Source organism: Apteryx mantelli, chromosome 6 (assembly GCF_036417845.1).
Source record: "Apteryx mantelli isolate bAptMan1 chromosome 6, bAptMan1.hap1, whole genome shotgun sequence".
Classification (NCBI taxonomy): Eukaryota; Metazoa; Chordata; class Aves; order Apterygiformes; family Apterygidae; genus Apteryx; species Apteryx mantelli.
This window is the reverse complement of record NC_089983.1, coordinates 42,701,184-42,722,390: the sequence shown is the minus strand read 5'-3', so window position 1 is coordinate 42,722,390 and position 21,207 is coordinate 42,701,184. Positions and strand designations below refer to the sequence as shown.

Genomic DNA, 21,207 nt, shown 5'->3' with positions numbered 1-21,207 from the left:
TTTTTAAGTAATGTCATTATATTTGTTCAGCGTCTACTGTACATGGCATACTGAATTTGCAAGTGTTTGGAAGAGAAAACATTAATAATGTATTGTACCTCTTATCAAAGCCCAAGATAACAATGATTATTAATACAATTGTTATATACAAGAATCGAAGGGGAGTTTTTTGCTTTGTTTGGAATGAAAGCCAGGAGGAAAAACTGCTGATTTCTGCTCTGTCAGAAACTTGCGCTGTTCTCTCTTAATCCTTCACAGTAAACCCAAGCAATTGCATCCGTATTGACTGGGGCGCAGCATCGCCCGCTCCCCGCCTGACTGCGGCTCGGGCCCGGCAGTCCCCGAGGTCCCCGAGGTCCCCGAGGTCCCCTCCTGTGCCTCTGCGCGTGGCTCCAGCGCTCAGCTCGCGCCGAAGCAGCCTCTTCCGCTCGCCTTCGCAGGGGACGCTGCTGCGCGGCCGCTCGGACGGTGCCGGCCACCGAGGCCGAGGGACGGGCTGCGGGCTGCCCTCGGGTACCGCTCCGCGTGCAGCCTGCCGGGGATTTACCCGAGGCGCGGGCTGTTTTGTCACTTGGCGTGCCCCTTGGTCCCTGCGTGCTCTCGCCCTGCAAGCGCCTGCTCTCCTGCCACTCCTGTCCCCAGCTAATGTACGTGCAGGTAAGCGTGTATAGCTTCAGCACAGGGGCTGCAGCCTAGCTAGGAACCGGGTTTTCTGTTCTGCTCACAGAATTCCCTGCAAATTAGCGGGTATAACTAAAGGCGTTGTTTGCGCTCAGGTGCTTAACAGGCGGGCACAACTGTTCAGTTCTTGTTCCCTGTCTAGGACCTCACCGAACTTTCTGCTTACAGCTTACCATTAAAACGGGACATTTTCCTTTCACTAAATCCACTTTGACTCAATCCCTGCTACCCTTGAAGTTTGTCTGCAGCCAGCATCACATGATGCTGTCTAGCCTGTACACTACTCAGGAAACGCCGAACTGCTTAGGATTAATCCTCTGAGTCCAGCCGGTCAGGCTGCACTGGGGCATTTGGCCGTCCCGCGCTGGGAACGTGGGCTCTGGTGCGGGCGGAGAGCGCAGGAGGCTGCTAGGCGGCTGTGACCAGCGCTCGTCGTGGGAAGACTGACGGGCAAAACCGCCAGGGCAGGCTGGCTTCCGCGCCCGCGCTGAATTTAATTGTTACCTACAAAAATTGCAGTGAATCAGCTAAGGGAGCTCCCTGCAAGCACGGTGGATGCAGTTTACCCGGTAAATCCCCGGGCGCCGGCGGGTGGGGCGGCCGCGACCGCCGCTCCCGGAGCCACTCGGGGAATTCCCGCTGAACAGGGACGAGCAGGAGCCCGTCAGCGCTGTGGGCAGAACAGGTTAGCTGCTGCGAGGGGGCAAACAGCTGCAACAGCCCTGGTGCAGCCTCTCCCCATGGGGACAAGGGCACCTGGACTTACTGCGGCCCTTGGCTTTCGTTCTGTACCCGCTGCGGGAAAAGAAAGTTCTCTGGACTGGAGGGTAGGAGCGTGAACGCATGAGAGTCTGCCGGGCTGGCTTGCAACCGAGTTATCAAAATACAAGGCATATTCGCGTGTGTCAGCTCTTCTGTCGCTTCTGTTTCCTCCACGCAAACGCACGAAGCAAACAAGCAGGCCAGTGAAACGGGGATGTGTAGGAGCCCATTTACGTACCTATTCCGTTATTTATCTGTGCGGGGCGCTTGCGGGTCGTGTCCGTTATGGGGGGCGTGGGGCAGAGCCGTCCCGCTGGACTCAACCCACCGCGAAGAGGCCGAGGGCTGAAGCGGCGACCGAGCAAACCCGGCGTTGCTACGTTTCTAACTTCAGGATGAACTTTGCTGGAATATAACTACGCATAGGCAGGGGGAGCCATTGGCAGAGCCCCCGATTTTCCGAATGTGCCGCCGCGAGCTCTCCGCTCCGTGGCGAGGGCCGGGCACGGCGCCGGGCCGGCGCGAGAAAGCAAGGCTGCGTTGCCCTCGCCCCAGCCAGGGCTGGGAGACGTGTCCGCAGAGGAGGCCTCAGCCCCGGGCTGTTTATGGCCTTCCCTCTGCTCCAATTTGTCTGGTTTCCTGCCCTGCAGGCTCCAAAGGGCTGATAAATTGGCTTTTGCTCAACCCCAGGTCGCCGGGGCAGTTAGAGCAGGTGGTGGAAGCTGAAATCCCCAGAGCTTTTTCTGTCCGTTTTTTTGCCCACTGAAGCATTTGGGGATCTTCAGATTGATGTTCCTAAAACACTGGGCTGGATTTTTATGTTATATTTATATTTTTTAATATTTTTTACCATGCACTTTTAATAAGAGAATGACTGAACTGATGAGAGTCTGCTGGTTTTTCTACTTAGTCTGTTTTAAATAAAAATATGAATATATGCTTAATTTTTGTGTGCGTACCCTGTAGCTTGTCAGAGGTTGTCAGAAGATATGTGAGGACAGTGATAGTGAGCTAATGAAAGAAAATGGTAGAAAGTGTCAAGTTCTTGATTTATGTATTGTTAGGATGGATGACAGCAGCTATTCTGAATGAATACATGAATTAACAAGTCTACTACACATAGAAAATAAAGTTAGTCTTTATCTGTGAATACTAAACATCTGTAACAACCCTAGAATTAGATTTCCCGAGCTCTTCAGTAGATGCCATGAATGTTTCTCTCTGCTCGTTATAACTCCTTGTCTTCGTTAGTTGGTGTGAGTCACATGCAAGTACCAGATGTCTGCATAAGCCAAATGCCTCCAACTAGCAGTTATTTTGTGTGTTCTTGTTGATGTATATTCAGAAAAACAACAAGAAATGATTCAGAAATTGTAATTACCTGGTAATGTCAGAAACTGATTAATTAAATGCTCCAGTGTTTATTCTGCATCTTTATGACTGTTAACATTTCTGGGCATTTTCTTATAGCAACAGTGTCTTCGCTGCATGAAGTTTATTAATGTAAATTGGATTTGACATAAACAGGAATTCAGCTAATTATTGCATTTGAATATACATATTGTGAAGGAACAAACTAATAAAATCTGCACAGTTCTTCTTGTGCTGTTCTGGTTTTTCTTTACCTGCTTGTACGACAAATTCCCCTAGCCCCAGGTGACAGCGATGCCTTTTTGTTTGGGGAATTTCTGCGCTATACACATTTGCGTCACTCTGACACCTCCTCAGCTTACACGTTGTCATTAATAACTTCAAACGACCTGGAACAGGCACATGTCCCGCTACACTAAGCTTCGCTGCATTTTCATTTTGTGTTTCGCTGTCTGGAGAGGTTTTATACTGACTGCAGACAGGCGCTTGCCTTATGTCGACGTAGCTGAGAGCAGCCTTGAAACGTGCCCGGGAAACACGCTCGGGCGCCGCGGTGCCGCCCGCCGCTGCCAGAGAGCCCGGGCTGCCCACCCGAAGCGTCCGCTCCTTTTCCCAGCAAAAAGGCAGATTTTTCCCGTCTCCTCCTAACATCCTTGGCTGCTGCAATGGCCTTGTTGGTTTTTTGGTACTTTACAAGCTGGAGAGTCCTCAGCGTGGTGCTTGTGGTTTCTGAGGCCTGGCAAGGGGTGAGGGAAGTCCATCGGGCTGCCTTGGCAATCCTTCTTCATCACGGCGGCCGTGCTGCATGCTCCCGCCTGCTGGGCAGGATCGGGGCCTCAGTCCTCTGCTTGGGCCTAATTCCCTGGCAGCTAAATTCTGGAATAGTTTGGTACCAGCGGAAGCGCTGCCTCTGCCCAATGACAGGCTCTCCTGATTTGACCCCAAAAGTAAATCCGGGGCATCCGCTTCCTTCGAGGAGACGCGCTGGCTGGTGCTGCAGGACGCGCTGCTCCATCGCCTTGGTTTTCCTTCCTGCAGTAACGGTGTCTCCATCTGCTGTATTGTACCCTGAAACTCCTAACAGGCGTTCAAAGCTCCGTGAGGGATTTCTAATAGATTCAAACTTTTCTGGTATGATATCGCCCTTTTCTATTTCAAGGTAATTCCAGTAAATTCCAGTTAATGCTTTGCATTTGCTTTTACTGATTTATAAATCTTTCAGGGAGCGAAAATCAGCTAAAAATAGCACATATATATCTGTTGGACAAAAACGTCCAATTTCTTTTACTTATGCAGCCAGACAGAAGAGTTTGCTGAACATTTACTAGAAAAGACAAAACTTCCATAGCCTGTTATTTGCACAGAGACTTTGGGGCCAAAGGAATGCTAAGTTTTTTGGAGTAAAAGATACTTGTACCAAAACCCCCGCCAAGTTCTACACGTGCTCAATATATTTTTTCTTTGCTGTTTTCCTTCTTTTTATTTTTTCTTTGTTATCCCTTCCTCTTGTATTTCATCCATCTTCTTGGATGCTGACTTTATTCCCAACTATGTTACTTTATATCATACCTTATTTTGAAAATTATTCCAGTCTGTCAGATAAGCACATATTTTTAATAGAGCCCGGTTTGAAATTGTCTGTCCAGGTGCCTGTTTTCTCTGAAGTATTGTTTTCATCTGTCTGTTTGATCTCAGGAGTTTGTCCTGATGCTCATCTGCTCTGTGGTGGGCTGTGTTTCATTGCCCTGAAAGAGGCTAGCTGCCCTGCTGTTTTGTAAATTGGCATTTATCCCTTAACACAGCTGTTGCTTAAATCATTAACTGCTTTGAATGTTAGAGGCCACGGTATAAAATTGTCCTGAGATCCAAGACAGTGGTTTAACCACTGCTAGAGATCTAAGCCATGGAAAATATGGGCATCTGCTAGAACTTCTGCATTATTTGTACCTTGATCGTAGTGGCCTGGGTTACAGTTCTGCAGTCTCTAGGTGACCCTGCAAAGCTGACTGTGGCCGTTGCGTAGTCATGCAGATTTGGTGAGGAATCAAACGGGACACTGAGCTTTGAACTGAACCCGTGTGTTCTCGCTAGAAGATAGCAGCCATTCCTTACAAGGGGAAGATCTTGCAAGGGAGATACAATATCTTATTACTATGAATTTTGCAGCATCCTTTAAGATTAAAGCACTCACAAGTAACACGAAAGTTAGGCTGAATTCAGCAGAGCCGTACTGGTTCAGCCCGGCTCTGTCGCCAGGCTTCCCGGAGGACTGCTGAAACACGTCATTTTGGCTTTCTAATTTCCCTTCTTAGCATCTCGGGGAAGCAGCTGGGAAACTCGGAGATTCTTCCTTCATTCTTAGTACCAAGATGCTTCATTAATTTAATATAAAGCTACATTAAAATAATTAACTTAAAGTAAGTTGATTTTTTAGCTTTTTTTCTTCCAGAATTTAAGTCCAGCATCATTACCATCCACCTACCTGTTAGGGTTTATCCCACAGGGCAAGGCCCACGCTGTTACAGTTTATCCCTCTTGTCAAGGCCCACATAAGTGACATGCAAAATCTCTGTAACCCTTAAAAGATGAGCGAACCATACTGTCCAAGCATCTGGAAAAGTGCACGTTGATGGTGGTGCTGTCCAAACCTGTTGTTTGCTTTCCAGCCATGGTCTCCTTGGGAGAAACTCTCTCAGAATAGTGGTCCGTGCATCTCTCCTGCACACGATTGCCTGAGCCAGGAGATTTGCTTGCAGAAATTGGCTTCCTGGAAAACGCAGGCTTTCGAAGCTGATGGCAGGTAACGTAAAACTGCCGCATTCTCTACGGCCCGTGTGGGAAGAGCGTGCACATCAGGTTTCACTGATTAGCAGTGTATCCACACCGTTATTCGAGAGCCTGTACTTCTCTGGGGACAAATTGGCAAAAATTCAAATACCGTGGGGCTCTGTACGCTCTCAGAGAATGTGGATGCTATCCGCCTGGGACGCGTCGCTGTATCGCCCATACTGAGAGCGCGTAAGAGGGCAGAATCCACCCTTTAACTAGCTGACTGGGGTGCGCTGTTTGAAGCTTTATTAAACTGCTCTCCCGTGTGGATGGTGACGTTTAATAAGGTGCAAAGCCCAAGCGAAGCAGCTGCAGGAAGAAAACCCAGATGATTTTTATGGAAACAACTGGCTTCCGATGAGTCAGTAAATCAGTTTTAATCAGTGCAGCCGAGATTTAATATGAACTGTTCACTGAGGCTTAAGTAATGTTGAACAATTAAGAAATGTGCTCAACATATTTGTTAAACAATCATTACTGGTTTTATCATAATGGTGTAATTCCACAGTACGTGCAAAAGGGCTCCTGCCAGCGTTGTGGTCTGGTGCAGGAGCTCTAAAATGTACTTTTTAGTGACAGTTGTTAATAAAACCGACAATTAAAACAACATGTTGAAATCAGGTAGGAAAATAATAAATTAGCAATAATGGCAGTTTAAAGAGATCTTATTTTTTTAAGCTGCACAATTTATCTTTTATTGCCATTTAACACTGACGGTGAACAGTCTAGCCAGGTGTGGTGTTGAAGAGAATGACAGAAATATCTGCTGGAAAGAGGTTTTATATTTTTTAGGTGTGATTTATTTCTAGTGAGCAGCTGAGTGATGTTGTGTAACAGACAGCTCACTCGGATCCCCAAACGTAACACTTTCAGCCATGTGAAAAACAGGGGCCAGACAAGAGAGCGTGTGTGTGTGTGTGTGTGTGTGTGTGTGTGTGTGTGTGTGTCCCTGTCCTCTTGGGCTGTTGGAAAAAAGTCTGCTTTCCCTCAAAGGTTTATGCAGCAGGACGATAACAAAAACAAATATTTTACAAAATTTATTGTATTCTCTGGAGGCGCTCTCCCTACACCTAAGGACGCTCCTCCAGGATCCTGCAAAGGTGGCTGCTGTCTCTCCCCGTAGCGCACTAGCTTCCATCTCCCTCTCGCTGTCCGATCACACATCCACTCTTTGCTTTGCTAACATCCTTTCCCAATTGCAACAGCCTGCTTTTTGGCTACAGCTTTTCCGGTAACCTTTCCTCGTGAGCGCACAACTTTCCGCGTGGTGGCAGATGCGTGTGGGCGCTCCGGTGCAGGTCCCTGTCTCCGGGAGGGACCTCCAGTTACTCCCAGGAACCTGGCTGTACTTCCAGCGAGTTGTTGGTTCTGCATTTTTCCCTACTCCCTAATGACAAATACCATCCCTCGCCAGGCACGAGAGCCCAAGTGTGCGCGGGCGGTTTCCTAGCTGGCCGAGCGTCTCCCTGGCTGCCGCTGGGCTGCCCCACTGCGAGTCCGAGCTGCAGCTCCGGGCTGCGTGGGGCTGAGCCGGCAGGTCGCTCAGAGCCAGGACGGTGGTGGTGGGTGGGACAACTGCCTTGTCCCAGCTTGCCCACTTGTGAAATGTTGCTTTAGGAGTATCCGGGGATATCCCGGCTGCAGAAAACAAGCTATTGAAGAAGCAGGATGGCCCATGTCCAGCCCGGATCCCAGCGACCACGGACCAATACACGCTCTTAAGCACGTGATTAACTTTTAGCACATGAGTAGGCCTATTGAATTAAGGATGTAATCAAGTGATTTGCTGGATCAAGGACTCTGTCCTTAATCCTTTTCACATATTGCTAAGCTCATTAAACTCTCTTTGATACCAAGCTGTGCAAGTTCTTTAAGAGAGGCAGAGAGTACATGTTATTTCTTCAGTTTAAATTTATCACCTCCAGCTTGCACCAAGGGAATCTTGTGTGATAAGGCTCAGGTTGCCCCAGGGTTTGCTCTGTAACAATGGATGGGAAAATGTTCTGTGCGCTTCATAATTTTTGATATCCTGCCCAGCACAACAGCATGGCTATGCCAGAACAAATACCCACATAACCAACCAAAATACTGAGCAGTGGATCCCAGGCCTCAGTGGAGGCACTTCATTTCCTCTTTTTTTTCCCCTTTTTCCTGACAGCCATTAGGCTGACAAAGAAAAAACAATTATAGCAAAACAATTATGCAATGCAAAGCTGGATGTTTAGTTTGGTCAAAAAAACATACTTGGTTGTAGGCTTATGCTTCAGCTCAACACAGTGACCATTTCTGTGAAACGGTTCTCTAGTACTTAGACGAGCTGGTATGTGACGTTTGTGTGCCTACTCCTCTCCTGGATGCCAGAATCTCAGCAGCTTTTAGAAAGAATTTCTGTTATTGTTGCACATATTACAGGAGTTTTTTTTCCTTAAAAGAGTGTAGTTATATGCCATTGCATGAGCATAGATGAAGCAGTGAAATCCTGGCTGCAAACTAACCGATTGTGTTCTGTCACTGACAAGAATGGAGACAGGATTTATCCATTATTCTTAAAAGAACAAAAAACAAATCAGTTGGAAGCACTGAATCCTCGGATAATTCCGGCTGGAAGGAACCTGTGGGGTCACCTGGTCCAAGCCCTGCGTGAAGCAGGGCCGGCTCGGCTCAGGCTGCAGAGGGCTTTGGTCCAGTCACAGTTTGAATAACTGCAGCGATGGAAATCCCACAAGTGGCACAATTCCCCTTCTGGCAGAATTGCTATATATATCATCGGTTTTATAAAAGTACGCTGATTTGAAGTCCCCAACTTCAGATTCAAAATACTTCCTAATGGCGCTTTGACAGTCTTTCTCTACTATTTGTTTTTTCTGTTGTACTTTTCATTAGTATCTAGTATAAATATCTGTTGTTCTACCTAAATGATTATTACCCCTACTCAGTTATTACAATTTGTTTCTGTTTTCACCTGGAAATTTTTTTTCGTAAATATGTGCTAAGAGTCATTTGGATCCTCCTTCCCATAACGCAGACTCCTCAAGTCATACATTTGCTTTAGCAAATGACACTCGCTGTCATTTTTCAGAGTTGAGAGTTACTGTGCTGCTGAAACTGTAGGGTGCAAGCTTTCACGGGCAGGAGTTCAAAGGAAGCTACAAAACATCTGTATTGCCCCTTCAGAGGTGATCTATTGGGTACTGAAAAATGTTGGTACTTTACTAAACTGGTATATATAGTCTTGGTGAAGAAGTACGATTACTATGTTTTTTCAGGTTTTTGCTTTCGCTGAACATGCCGAGTTATTCTAAATCACAAAGTTGCTCTTAATCTCCAGTGGCGGCCTGCTGTTGCTTCCCGTGGACCCAACAGTAACAGCAGGTTCTCACCCAGAAAACGAACAGGAGCCTGGCCGTGACTTTAGTGAGCTTCAGCTCATGTTGCCCTGGCTCAAACTTTCACTGCTTCGTTAACTGACCTCCCCTAATGGCTTGATTCGGACAAAATTATCACATTAAATATCATAGAAGCATAGAAGAAAGGAGGTTCTTCTTCTAATCACAATATTTATATCCAATTGTGGCTGGGTTTTTATGGCACTTTTGCACACTGACAAGTTACATACTCCTGCACGGCAGGTCCTCAAAGAGGAATGGAATAGTGCTTCTGGTTTGCCACAGGAAAAACTTGACATTAAGGCAGCAATCATAGAGGATAAACACACTGCTGTCTTTTTCCCCTTCGTCTTTATTTGCTTGACCATATTTTTAAGATTGCTTCAGAATGAATTTTTCATATTATCATGGGAGAATTATGCGGAATAAAACTGCTGATTCTATCCTTGCCTATGGGGCAAAGTGCACCAATGAATAAATCAGCAGTATTGTTTAATATTACATTAAAAAGATATAAAGGTATTAATACTAATTTATATCAGATTTGATGTAACAAAAAATATTAAGTAAAAAAGATTGCTTTAAAGAACTTGGTACTGCAACTAATCATCATTATGTTAGTACAGCATAACTTTCCTAAATCATAATGTATATGTATTACAGAATGACTTTAAATGTATTGGTTTAGAAGAAACTTGCCGTCTAATTTACATGGTATATGCCAAGTAAAATTCAACTCAGACGATTAAAAGGGAGAGCAAGGGCCCATGCCGAAGCCAGTGACTGATCTACACAGCCTTGGTATGAAAGCTATAATAATGCTGCTGCAGCTCATGGAGTTTCTCAGGAGTTGCATTATTTAATGTTTTCTCAAAGAAACGTCTACAAAATCCATCTAGGTATAACAGCTAGATTAAGATTTAAGCTTGGGGCAACCACAGAAATTAATGGGAAGTTTCACACTACTCAAAGGTTTCCAAGTGACACAGAGTTTTAACAAAATATGGTAGAAATCTCGTTTGCACAGGCTTCCCAAGAGCAGATTTCTCACTCGGATTTCAGAGCGTATCTTATGTATTTCACTACTATTCACCGAATATTAAAAGTTTCATAGTATTACAAGCAATATTTTACAAGTGCCTCATACCGTTGCCCAATCACTTAGAACAATCTGGGTCCTGAAAACTAAAAATGTACATTTATATATAAAATGTGATCATTAACATCAGCTAACATTTATCTTCTCCTTGAGGAGACATGATGATGTACTGTCCTTGTGGTAGCTATCTTATATTCCTGATTATAAAGATAAATGGCTAAGAAGAACCAACTACTTTGCAACAACACTGCATATTTGTACACAAAATGAATAATAATATTGGAGAAATAACCCAAAGTACAAACAAGATATAACCCCACAAAGTGTTTTTTTGACGAGTCCATAAGCTATAAAAGTGGAGCTATAAAAGTGGAGCTTGTCTCCAGATATTGAAGGTATATTCTTTTCCTTATAGTACACCAATACTTGTTATTTTCTGAAGTATATGGTCAGAAAAATATTTTTGTTTTTGTGAGATATATCAAGAGAGTTGTATTGTTACTGATAGGTTTTCAGAATGATAGTTATATGGCTGTATGGATACCACTGTCATATGAATATATCATATCACGTTATTCTGTGGGGTCATTCTGAAATATTTTATATAAATAACGCTGAAGTTGCCTTTGGCCTGGAAATGAAGTGGAATATTTCTATTACTGAAGTATTTCTCTACTGAGAATAAACAACATCTCTTTGCATTGAGTTTAAAGAACAGGCTTCAATAAGCAAAAAATCAGAGTCGTTCATCTGATCATGATTATATATCAGAAATTCTGCCTAGAGGCAAGTACAGTAGTTTTCATATAGCTGATATTGCAAGTTATAGCATCTGCAAAAGTTGAACTGGAAATGATCTAGGAGTGGAATTATAGCTTAATTTTCAAATAGGGTACATGGTATAATATTTTTCAAACTAGGCATAAAATAGATATTTGAGTCAAATATTCAGTTCAAACTGATTTATACCTGAAGTGAACAAAATTTGCACCAAAATCCTGACTCCAGCATACGCACTCTGATTTCTTTGTGCTACGTGTGCATCCTCACCTCCTTTTGTCTTGCCCTAAAATAATCAGTGAAAAGTGTTTTGGGCTACTACCCTGTTCATTTGGTATGAATCCAAATTTGGCTTTAATCTAGATTTTTACATCATAGTGACTTTTGTGTACGTGGAATAATTTTCGCTCCAAAATGAAAGTGGGCTTCACAAACTGATTATGACTGTCTCAGTCAAAATTTTACAAATGCTTTAAAAATTGAAAAAGTAACACTTTGATCCTTTTTCATTTAGGAATATATGGACTCAAACAAATATATAGAGCATTTAGTGACTCAACTAGAAGAACAACGCTGGAATTTATGGAGGCAAGTATTATACACATATATTTATTTATGTTGTTATTTTGAAAGAAATACTGCATTCCATAGTTTTCATTCTTGATTTCAAATAAATGGTTGGGTATTGAATTTCTGCACCTCTTAATGCTTTGTGGACTGTCTCTTTAGCAAGTCTTACCTAAATGAAATAACTCAGTAAGGCAGCACACGCAAGTTGGATCTTGCCTTTGCTAATCAGGGCAGTTAAATCCACCTGCAGTTTTCCCTGTGTTCTATTTTGCAGGCATTAGATGCTAACTCTGCTTCAAATTCTTTTAATTGGACTAAATTTAATAAATGGTTTGGTGTTTTTCAATATAAGTGTTTTCTTCAAATGGCATACAAATTGTAGCTGAAAAAACCAGCATAACAGTACGAGAAATTCAGAGTCGTGAAACTCAGATGAACTATTTTGTAAAGTTTTGCAGTGCTCTGATAGTCCAGGATTTTCTGTTGCTTCTATGTCTGTATTGCTCCATGCAGGCTGTGCGGGCCCATCTCCGATTTAAGCAAAGTAGTGACTTCCATACGGCAATGTGCAGCCAGTGGGCTTTTCCAATCTGCTGCACGGCAAGCGTGGGTTCTGCGCGAGCAGGTCTCCTCAGGCTCTGCAGGTCTCCTCAGACTCTGTGGTCTTCTGGTGAGAGGGATGTAGGACTTTGAAAATGTCCATGCACGCATCAGTTCTAGTAAATGGCACCTGCTCGCATTTTTGGGTTGTCAGCTGTCTTGCAAAAAAGTACTTATTTCCTTCCAGACATCAGGGTGTTGACATCGTACTGTGGATGCCTTCATTAGGGAGGATAAGCTGTTGGGCATTTTTTGCATCTTTCCAAACTTTATCAAGTGTCATTCATTAAAGTGACTCGATGGCATAAATTTTAAGGTTTCTTTACTGTATGTCTGAAGTACTGTTCTCTAGATGTAATTTCAGGGCTGTTCTGGTATGAAATGGTAAAGATACCCCCAAACTCCCTGATCTTCAAAAGCTTCACTCCCTTTAGGAGTTAATTATTTCTTGATCATTTTTAAATTAATTCTTCCAGAATTTTTATTTGTACAGAATTATTATCACAGCTGATATAAAGAGATCTACATCAATAATGCAGTATTTGCTTGCACTTTCTATTTCTTAAGTATTCAATATCTATTTATTAACTACTCAGTATCTCTCATCTTCATAGAGTTACCGGCTAAATTCATATCTGGAATAACTTTAATACAGAGGAAATGGAATAATACCAGTGATGAAATTGATTCAACATTCATAGTCCGTATTTTTTTGAAAAGCAATATTTGAATGAACTTTTTTTTCTGAAGGCATATGAGTGGTGACAATCTCTATTAATACATAGTCAAATATAATTTAATCTTTATAGATTAAATTAATCTTCATAGATTAAAACCTCATTCACTGTAGTTCTGATCAAGAGAAGAAATAACTACCTTTCTGTGATTTTTCAGTTCAATGCTTCTCACGTACAGAAAAAGTAGCTTTGCACAGGACATGACAGTACTAGTTTGCATCTCTCAAACTTCTTGTCCTATCGGATAAAAAGTAGTACTACAGCATTTACAGCATACATCATTTATGATATGGGCTTAGTCTTATTTACAGGTAAAACTCAGACAGTTTGTGATTAATTCCTGCTTTCTTTTAAAAGTAGTAAAAATAATTAGCACAGAAAATTTAAGTTTACATTTAAGATTATTACACTGTTCGGGAAATTATTTCTGTAAGAATGAAGGATGAGAGCATTCTATGTGGACGACACTACAGTGGCTAATTATAAAGGAATAATAAAAAATTAAAAGATGAAATAGTCTTTGCAAAGTAGCAGGGATAGTGACATTATTCTGTTATGAACTTGCATTCAGATGTGTTTTGAAAATTCAGTGGTTTTGGAAAACTAAAGACAGCAATTTATTTTTAATATTATTTCAGTTTATTTTGCATACTATTTTTAGGGGGCTATTGGCATAAAAATTTAAGCCTATCAATGAGCACTACAAAATAAACCTTTCTGGGTTTGCCTGTCTTCCTTGAACACTATTTCCTTCTTTTAAATCTCTACCATGTTTCCTGGTGAGGATTATGCTAAGGCAGCGCTAGGTTGTCTTCAGCCAGACAGATGCCCTAATAAATCAGCAGAGACCTCTTCTCAGACTTCATTATGCTCTTGATTTGTGACTACCCCAATTTTAACCCGCTGGGTCACTGGGCACTGAGCCTGCATTGACCGAGAGCCCGCGACTTTACTCCAGGCTGGCTAATAAAAGAGGCAGACACCAATTCTGAACGTTTAGCTCCTTCAGTGGCACTTACAGCCGGGACAGATTTAGAGCAACCGGGCTGAGACAGAGAAGACTCAAGCCAACGTCATGGTGCGCATATCAATTTTACATTTCCTTTACGTTTCCGCATGTACAATGGGACCCTGAAAGACAGGTGGGGGCAAAAATTTCTTTTAATTTTAGAGAACTTGATCGAATCTACTTTGAATACATGGCGTGAGCATCTGCTGTGGGACATTTACTGCTTTAATTGCCGTCCCTGGAGAACTGGCTGTGTTTAGGTCATGTTTCATAGTTTTCTGCTAAAAGAGACCTCAAGCCCGGGCTCAGATATTCTCTTCTTAAAGACCTTTACAACAATGAGTGAAGGTACCTCACCAGTACGTGGAGATGCATTTTTAACACAGCTTTTCTTAATGTTAATTGTTAATTATGTTAACTATTTTTACATGAAGAATAATGACAATGATAGCATATTCGGGTCTTCCGTCGTTGCCCCATTTCTCTAGTCTGTTTGAACAAAATAAACTTTCTCGCAGTGAGACAAATTCAGCTCCTGTGTAACTCGCTGACGTTTGCCATCGGAGTTACAGTGCTAGTGAATGTATCTCCATGTAGCAACGTGAACCAGAACATGCCATTATTTTAGATTTCTCTGCCCATCCTGTCTTGAAATAACTTAAAATTGGACAGAATAGGGTTGACTTTTCTCTCCCCTTGCAATGGTATTTTCTCACGTAGTCATTTAATGCTGTTTCTAATTCAGCTAATGCGTATTGCTGTGGGTAATTCCTTGTGGCAGAACCACGTGAAGAAACAACACAAAGACCAGAAATTTGTTCCTGCCGTCTTTGCAAAGTGACTTCAACAGGAGATCATAATTTTTAAGTCTTGACAGTAGGGTCAATAACAGCAATTGCTAATTCCCTTAACAGAAAACAGAATTCGTATTTCAGCATAGGAGGCTTGTCTAAATACACAAGGGCCAGATCCTGCTCTGAAGCACTTTCAAGGGAATTTTATTATTAGTGCTACTAGAACCAGGACCAAACCTTTAGTGTGTCACGGTGAAAGCGTTAGGATATATTGCATTTCAGAGATGACAATCATAAAATGAATGAAGGCCCAACAGCACCTTACTACGTTAATATTACACTAATGAAAAACACAAAGCGGGGAGATCAAATGTGCACGAGGACCACATGGCATTTCTCCAACTTCATGTTTTAATAACAGGGTTTCTTTAACAGATTTGCTATACTTTCATCGGCAGCATTAGCATGCCTTTATGCTCTTGGGTTTAATGCTTGCAAACTGAAGAGGGGCCAAGTATTAAACAGGTTGCTTTTGCTGTAATCATAAACTTCCATTGGGAGACCTTAATTGCTAACAAGCAAAATAGCTCTGCAAGAATTCTTAATGGTGAGCACAGATTAAAATAACAACTGTGATTAGCTTTAAACTGCCTGACTAGAAGAGGGCTAATCTTAGGGGAATAAGTTGTATGGCAAACAAATGACAAACCCTGCGTATGATGTTACAGTAATGAAGGCTGTGAAAAACCCCTGATGGTACCCCAACTAAATAAGGTCCTGCGATGCACAGATTTCTTCATCTTGTCAGGGGTCTTAATAACCTGGCCAAGTGGAATTAAGGTCAAAGCAGCCAGATTTTGGGGAAATAAAACACTGAAAGTCCATTTTAACCCTTTCTGGAAGTTTCTGAATGGCAGACGTGTCTCGCCCATGATGCCAGCGCGAGTTACAGGCTGTGTTTGCAATGACTGAATATCTCGCAGAATTGGTGTTGTAGCCCATGAGCAGCAGGCAGCAGTTAGTTTGGTTTGGTTTTTAAGAGACATGATGCTTCCTTCTCCTTTGCTTCTTGTTATTCAGCCCATGTCTTGTCGTACTTAACCATCTTGCACTGGATAAAGCCAGAAAAAAATGTGTTTTGGGCTATTATCCATCCAAATGAGCCTCTCACATTTTTCTCAATTTTTTTGCCACATTCCTTGAACACTGCTGGATTTGGCATCATGCTAAACTTGTAAAATCCACAAAACCACGGATGTATCCCATTCAGGAAATCCTTAATATTTGGAGGTGAGGCTGGCAGAGGAAGAGCAGAATTTAATTTGGCAATTAGAAGTCATTTCTATAACTCAGATGTTTCCAGCTAAAATTACTATGCCGTATATGTCTCTCTAAAGCCAGGGCTTTCGATTTTAGAAGCAGTATCAGCTGTGAATAACTGAATTGTATTAACTGAGTTAGAAGGCTAACCAGGTTTTCTAGCAGGGTTGACAGTACTGCTTCAGATAGACATTTCTACCAGAGATTCATTTGTGACGATGCACATTCGGAAACTACCTATTGATAACGGAGCTGCTTTTTGGCCAAATGTGCTTTCTTTAGCTCAGTGTAAAGTTGGATGGTTCGCTGAACATCGCATACGTAGTTAGTAGGTCGCAGAAAGCGCTGCCGTTGTGTTAGCGGTGAATGCGGAGTCTCGCTGGGACAAGGCCTGTGGCACACCACGGGTGTCAAAGGTGCTTTTTCATGGCTGCGACTGAATGACAGTAACGGGAACAACGAGTATACAGAAAAGCAGGCGTTTTACTGTTTGCTTTATAAATCATACGTTTCAAAGGATCACAGAAAAATAAGAGATAATAAGTTAAAGATCACAAATGAACCATATGTCCTATGTAAGTCCACGATAAATATTAAACTTCCAATAAAAGAAAAAGATTGGATAGACATTAGGACACTTGTTGCTAGTCGCAGTAAAACCAGCGCATGCTTAAGTGAGTGTAATTCATCTCAGTGTTCAAATCAAGCCCGACTGTTTTTTAAACAAATAACAAGTTAAATAATAGATATTTTACAAAACTTTGCACCAGTTCAAAAGATTTTATGAGTCATACAAATCAGTATATAAAATAATTGTCCTCAACTGATTAAACCTGGTAGTCATTTTATGTGCAACTGTTTACATGATCAATAATTAAATCTACTTCAACAGTAAGGCATTTTGACACAATTTGGGCATATTTTTGGTGGCGTAGTTACTAAATTGACTTACAACGAAGCACAGCTTGACGTGCTGCGGTGTATGAGAAATATGACAAACGCTGGCTGATTGTGTCATAACACATTCACAACAAATACTAATTTTAAAGAATACGAATCGCAGCCTGTTTTCTTTGCTCAGGGAAAACTCCCGTTAACGCTGCCATCAGTTCTGCATGAGTAGGGAGGGAAGTGTCAAGACTCCATTATTGAAATCATTACATAAAGCATTTGGAACTCTCTGAATATAAAATAATCTTGATACAAGCAAATATCTCCAGATCTATTCTAAACAACCCAAATGGAAAAACTGCAGACAGAAGATGGAAAAATGTTCTTTAAGAAGTAACTTTACATGGTGTCATTTATGAAATTAAATAAATTAACCCAAGTTAAATTTAAATTTTTAATAACATTGTGCACTTAATTAGGGAGTGGGGTATTTTTGCACAGATGCCTGCCTGTCTGAATAGCAAGAGTGCCTGAACCGTGAATTGATTTGTTTCTCTTAAATTAAAAAATGGAAGGCCTTGAGCAAAAGATATTCTTCAGATTTATTTGGTGGAATAAGGTTCACAAATGTTCCCTACCAAGTTGAAAGGGAAAAGACTCCAGCAGGGAAGTATGTAGATGGTCTATTTGACATATGGATGTTAAAAGCAAAATGCATGAACAGCCCAGAGTAGATTAGCTCCTCATTTGTATGCTGAGAAATGAAATGGGTAATCTTGGCATGGTTCTCTGTTTATTTTACATTTTTATAAAAATGAGCTCTTTTGTGTATATGGCTAAAGATATATATATATTACTTTATGGGCTACAGCACCGCGCGGGCCAAGCACCAGGCACGCGGGCAAAACACCCGACCGTTACGAATCGGACACCGGGCCTGAGTTTTCAGTCATGAATCCAGTCGTGAGAATAACAATTTCCAAGAAATGAATGTGCAAGTAGTGGCTGCTGTTGCTCTGGGCTTATCTAGTCCTCTTTTAAAATTGAGCATTTCCAAACCTACGCTTGTGTGGGTGTTGTGTTTTTATTATTTTGCATTGAATTTATTCTTCCGATCTCGCTAATGGCTAGACACAGCCACGCTCCTTCATGTTGAGTCATACTTCCCTCGCCAGATAATTCCCGTGATTTTGTTGGAAGGACTCACGGAGCAGGGAGCAATTCAGCGTGAGTAACGCTGACATTGCCCCCAAGTCTTTTCTCTGGCTGAACAACAGTATCTCTAAACTGAGACTCCGTTTCCTATTTGGCCAAGGAGAACCAATGATTTACATCGCGGTAGCAAAATGAGAATCTGAGCTGTTGTGAAAACAGGCTGTTAAAGTATTTTATAGACAGGAGTAGCGCAAAGACCAAGACTGTGATCCGGGAACCTTGGTGAGAGGATTTTTCAAGGGGTTTTGGGGGGAGGTGTTTTTTGGGGAGGGAGGGGCTAGGCAAAGAAAAATAGAAATTTCATTAATTCATTAGGATTTTTTAAAGGAATGCTGCACGACTGAGCTGCTTCGCTAATGAAGTATGCAAAAAAGGGCAACTGCTGATGGCAGTTTTAGCAGAGGCCACTGAGAAAATGTATATGAAGTTATGCAGGTCACGTTAGCACCTTTCCTTGCCAATTAGTTTCACTTGTGAAAGAAAAGTTAAATAATCAAATTTGGCATTTCTATTTCATTCTGCAATGCTCTACCATTTTTATTTTTCTAAATTACCTTAAAGCAAGACTTTAAGACCCCAGGTGAGAACAGGGCCTCGTTGTTCCAGTCTATATACAGAGTAAGAAATGGTTTTCATCTCCTTGGCACCAAGCATGAAACAAATAATAACATCATTCCCATTTTACAGAGGAAAATAAAGGCATGAGTATACTAAGGAATGGAGGTTATAGAAGAGACCTGTAGCTAAGCCAAGAAGCGAACTGAGTTTTTCTGTGTCCCAGTTCAGTGTATTAATAATAAGAGTACGTCTGTCACGTCACATTGTATGTGTTGTCTTCCCTGCTGCCGGGGGAATGACCTTCCTACATCACTGCTTGCATCTTGAGAAGGGTTTAGTGTTTAAAGCAGCCTCAGCGACAACCTTATCCTGTGCTCGCCAGCGGAACAGCATTTTCCCGTGTCTCCAGTTCACGGTGTGACTAGGCCTGAAAGAGGAGACCGTCCTTGCAAGTGTCACCTCCGCGGCCCTTGTCTCGCCGCAGTCAAGATGCTCCAAAGTCCCCTGTGACTGAGCTTCGCTCGCAGGAGATGGGTATTTGCAAGGGGAGACAGGGGGAAGCGTTCTGGCTCTGTACTCGTGAGACAGTTTATTTTAAAGTATATTGATGTTGCTGTGCTGATGCAAAGGTTTTTGATAAAGACAAAACAACAGATGTAGATATATGTCACATCTGGCTGGACCTAGTAAATGGCACATACTGCTTAAGATCAAAGTAGGACATCTGTGCAACAAAAATATTACTGTGACATTGGCTCTTCCTGCTGTTTGATCTAAGTGTGCCCTAGTCTATCACTGCTACCTTCCTGCTTTCTGCCGTGGCAGTCAACACCTCTGTGCAGCCGTTACATGCACTTGGCAGCTAAAGATCCAGATGCACTAGAGCATGTTTTTGCAGAACTGAAAGTTCGATCTATAGCAAGCCGTATCCAGGACACTCACCTGGTCTCTTCCTGACCTCTAATGTTGGCTGTAATCAGGCTAGAAGAGCTTGGAGAGGTACTTCAGCGCCTTCTGAAAGTTTCCTTTAGTTTTGTAGAATTTGGGCAACTTCTGTTTACATGGGCTGAGATGCAGTGAGATGCAGAGTGTGCGTCCTATGAATCCTGCCTGCTGTATGAAACCCTTTTTACGTTAAATTATATTTTTCATTGCTATATTTGTTAGTAAAATATCTTAGTGTATGTCTATAGCAACCCACATTCTGGGATCTGGTCCATTTGCACATTTTTTTCTTTCTTTTTTTTTTTTTTAATCAGGAATAATTTCCAACATATTCTGCTGCAGGCAAAATATCCCTGCATTTATAGCATAAGCCTGTGTAAACATTATTGTAACGGGTTCCACTAGGGACAAGGTTTCAAATATAAGGCAGTATTCATCAGATATTAAAGACCTGAGCATATTTTTTTCCTACTTAAATCATCATGGTTCAGAATTTGCAAACTCTTGCTTATGCAGATATTCCCCTGAGATTTTGGAAAATGAATAAAAGCTTGCAAAATACAGACCTCTTGGTTTTATTACTGCTTGATTAGTTAAGCAGAGTGTAGATGGTGTAATTTAAATAAGCAAAAAAACCCCCAAACCCTAGATTAATCTCCAGCAAATGCTTAGCAGTATGGAGATACCAGCCTCTGCAGGATATTTAGTTTGCTGTAATTTATGTAGCACCTTTAAAGATGACAGAGGGATAAGCCCATCTACTTCCAGGTGCTGCCAGGCCCACGTTGTGCTGCCCCAGTGCTCGGAGGTCAGATGCTCCTTTGATGCTTCCTCGCAAAGTCTTCACAATTCAGTTACATTCCTGATAATGCCCTAAAAAAAGTAAATATTATTTTTCACTCACTTCAGTGGAAGCAGATGCTTAGTCTTCTCCTTGGCAATTTGAGAGCTTTTCAAGTCCTTTTGAGAGAAGTACGTACGTACGGTGCGGTTCCTGTTAGGCTTCCTGTATTTTTACCATCTTCCATTCTTCCTGGTTGGGGAAGAGAGATCAAATGGAAAGGAAGTACCGATCTTCCGGTAAAACCCTATGAGAGCGCGATCTGGGAATATAGATCAAAGTTGCAGGCGCTCTGAATCCCTCTCCCCTTTTTCCCTAATAACACTATTATAAATGCTTGAAAAACTGGCCAAATGCTCTTCTTCTCCTGATGACAGGAACGTAGGGATTTCCTTCCACTTCTGCTCTGCAGTGTGGAGATGTGAAAATGGCAGCACTGGAACCTTTATTCAGACATTGCAAAATATACTTTGAATTCCCATGTAGGAGCTAAATTCTCGCCCACTAATAGCAACAGAAAAATGGAATCTTATTTAGGTTGAACATAACACCTGTCAATACCAGGCAGCAGTTAGCAACGTGGTTATTAGGGATCAATTTGTTCAGGAATCTCTCTGTGGACGGATGAAGGTGGTTTTTTATTTCAGCACAGAGTATTTGACAAGTGTGGCAGGTATCTATTGTTGCATAGCTTATTCTGCAATAGCTTTCCCTGGCGATTTTCCCAGATAGGCAGGCAATCCTCTCAATATTTGAACTGAAATCCCCCAAAATGCTGTGCTGCTTCAGGTCGCGCTGAACAGTGCTCAGTATCGGGCA

At 42.2% G+C, this 21,207-nt stretch overlaps 1 protein-coding gene across 1 annotated transcript in view; it reads left to right on the top strand.

The window, feature by feature from the left end:
- The window catches only part of NCKAP5 (NCK associated protein 5), a 388,365-nt gene that overhangs the window by 118,260 nt on the left and 248,898 nt on the right, over nt 1-21,207 (top strand). The window contains exon 3 of the mRNA XM_067299354.1: nt 11,423-11,500. Within this exon, the coding sequence (XP_067155455.1) occupies nt 11,423-11,500 (78 nt within the window). The remainder of the gene's footprint in view (nt 1-11,422; nt 11,501-21,207) is intronic.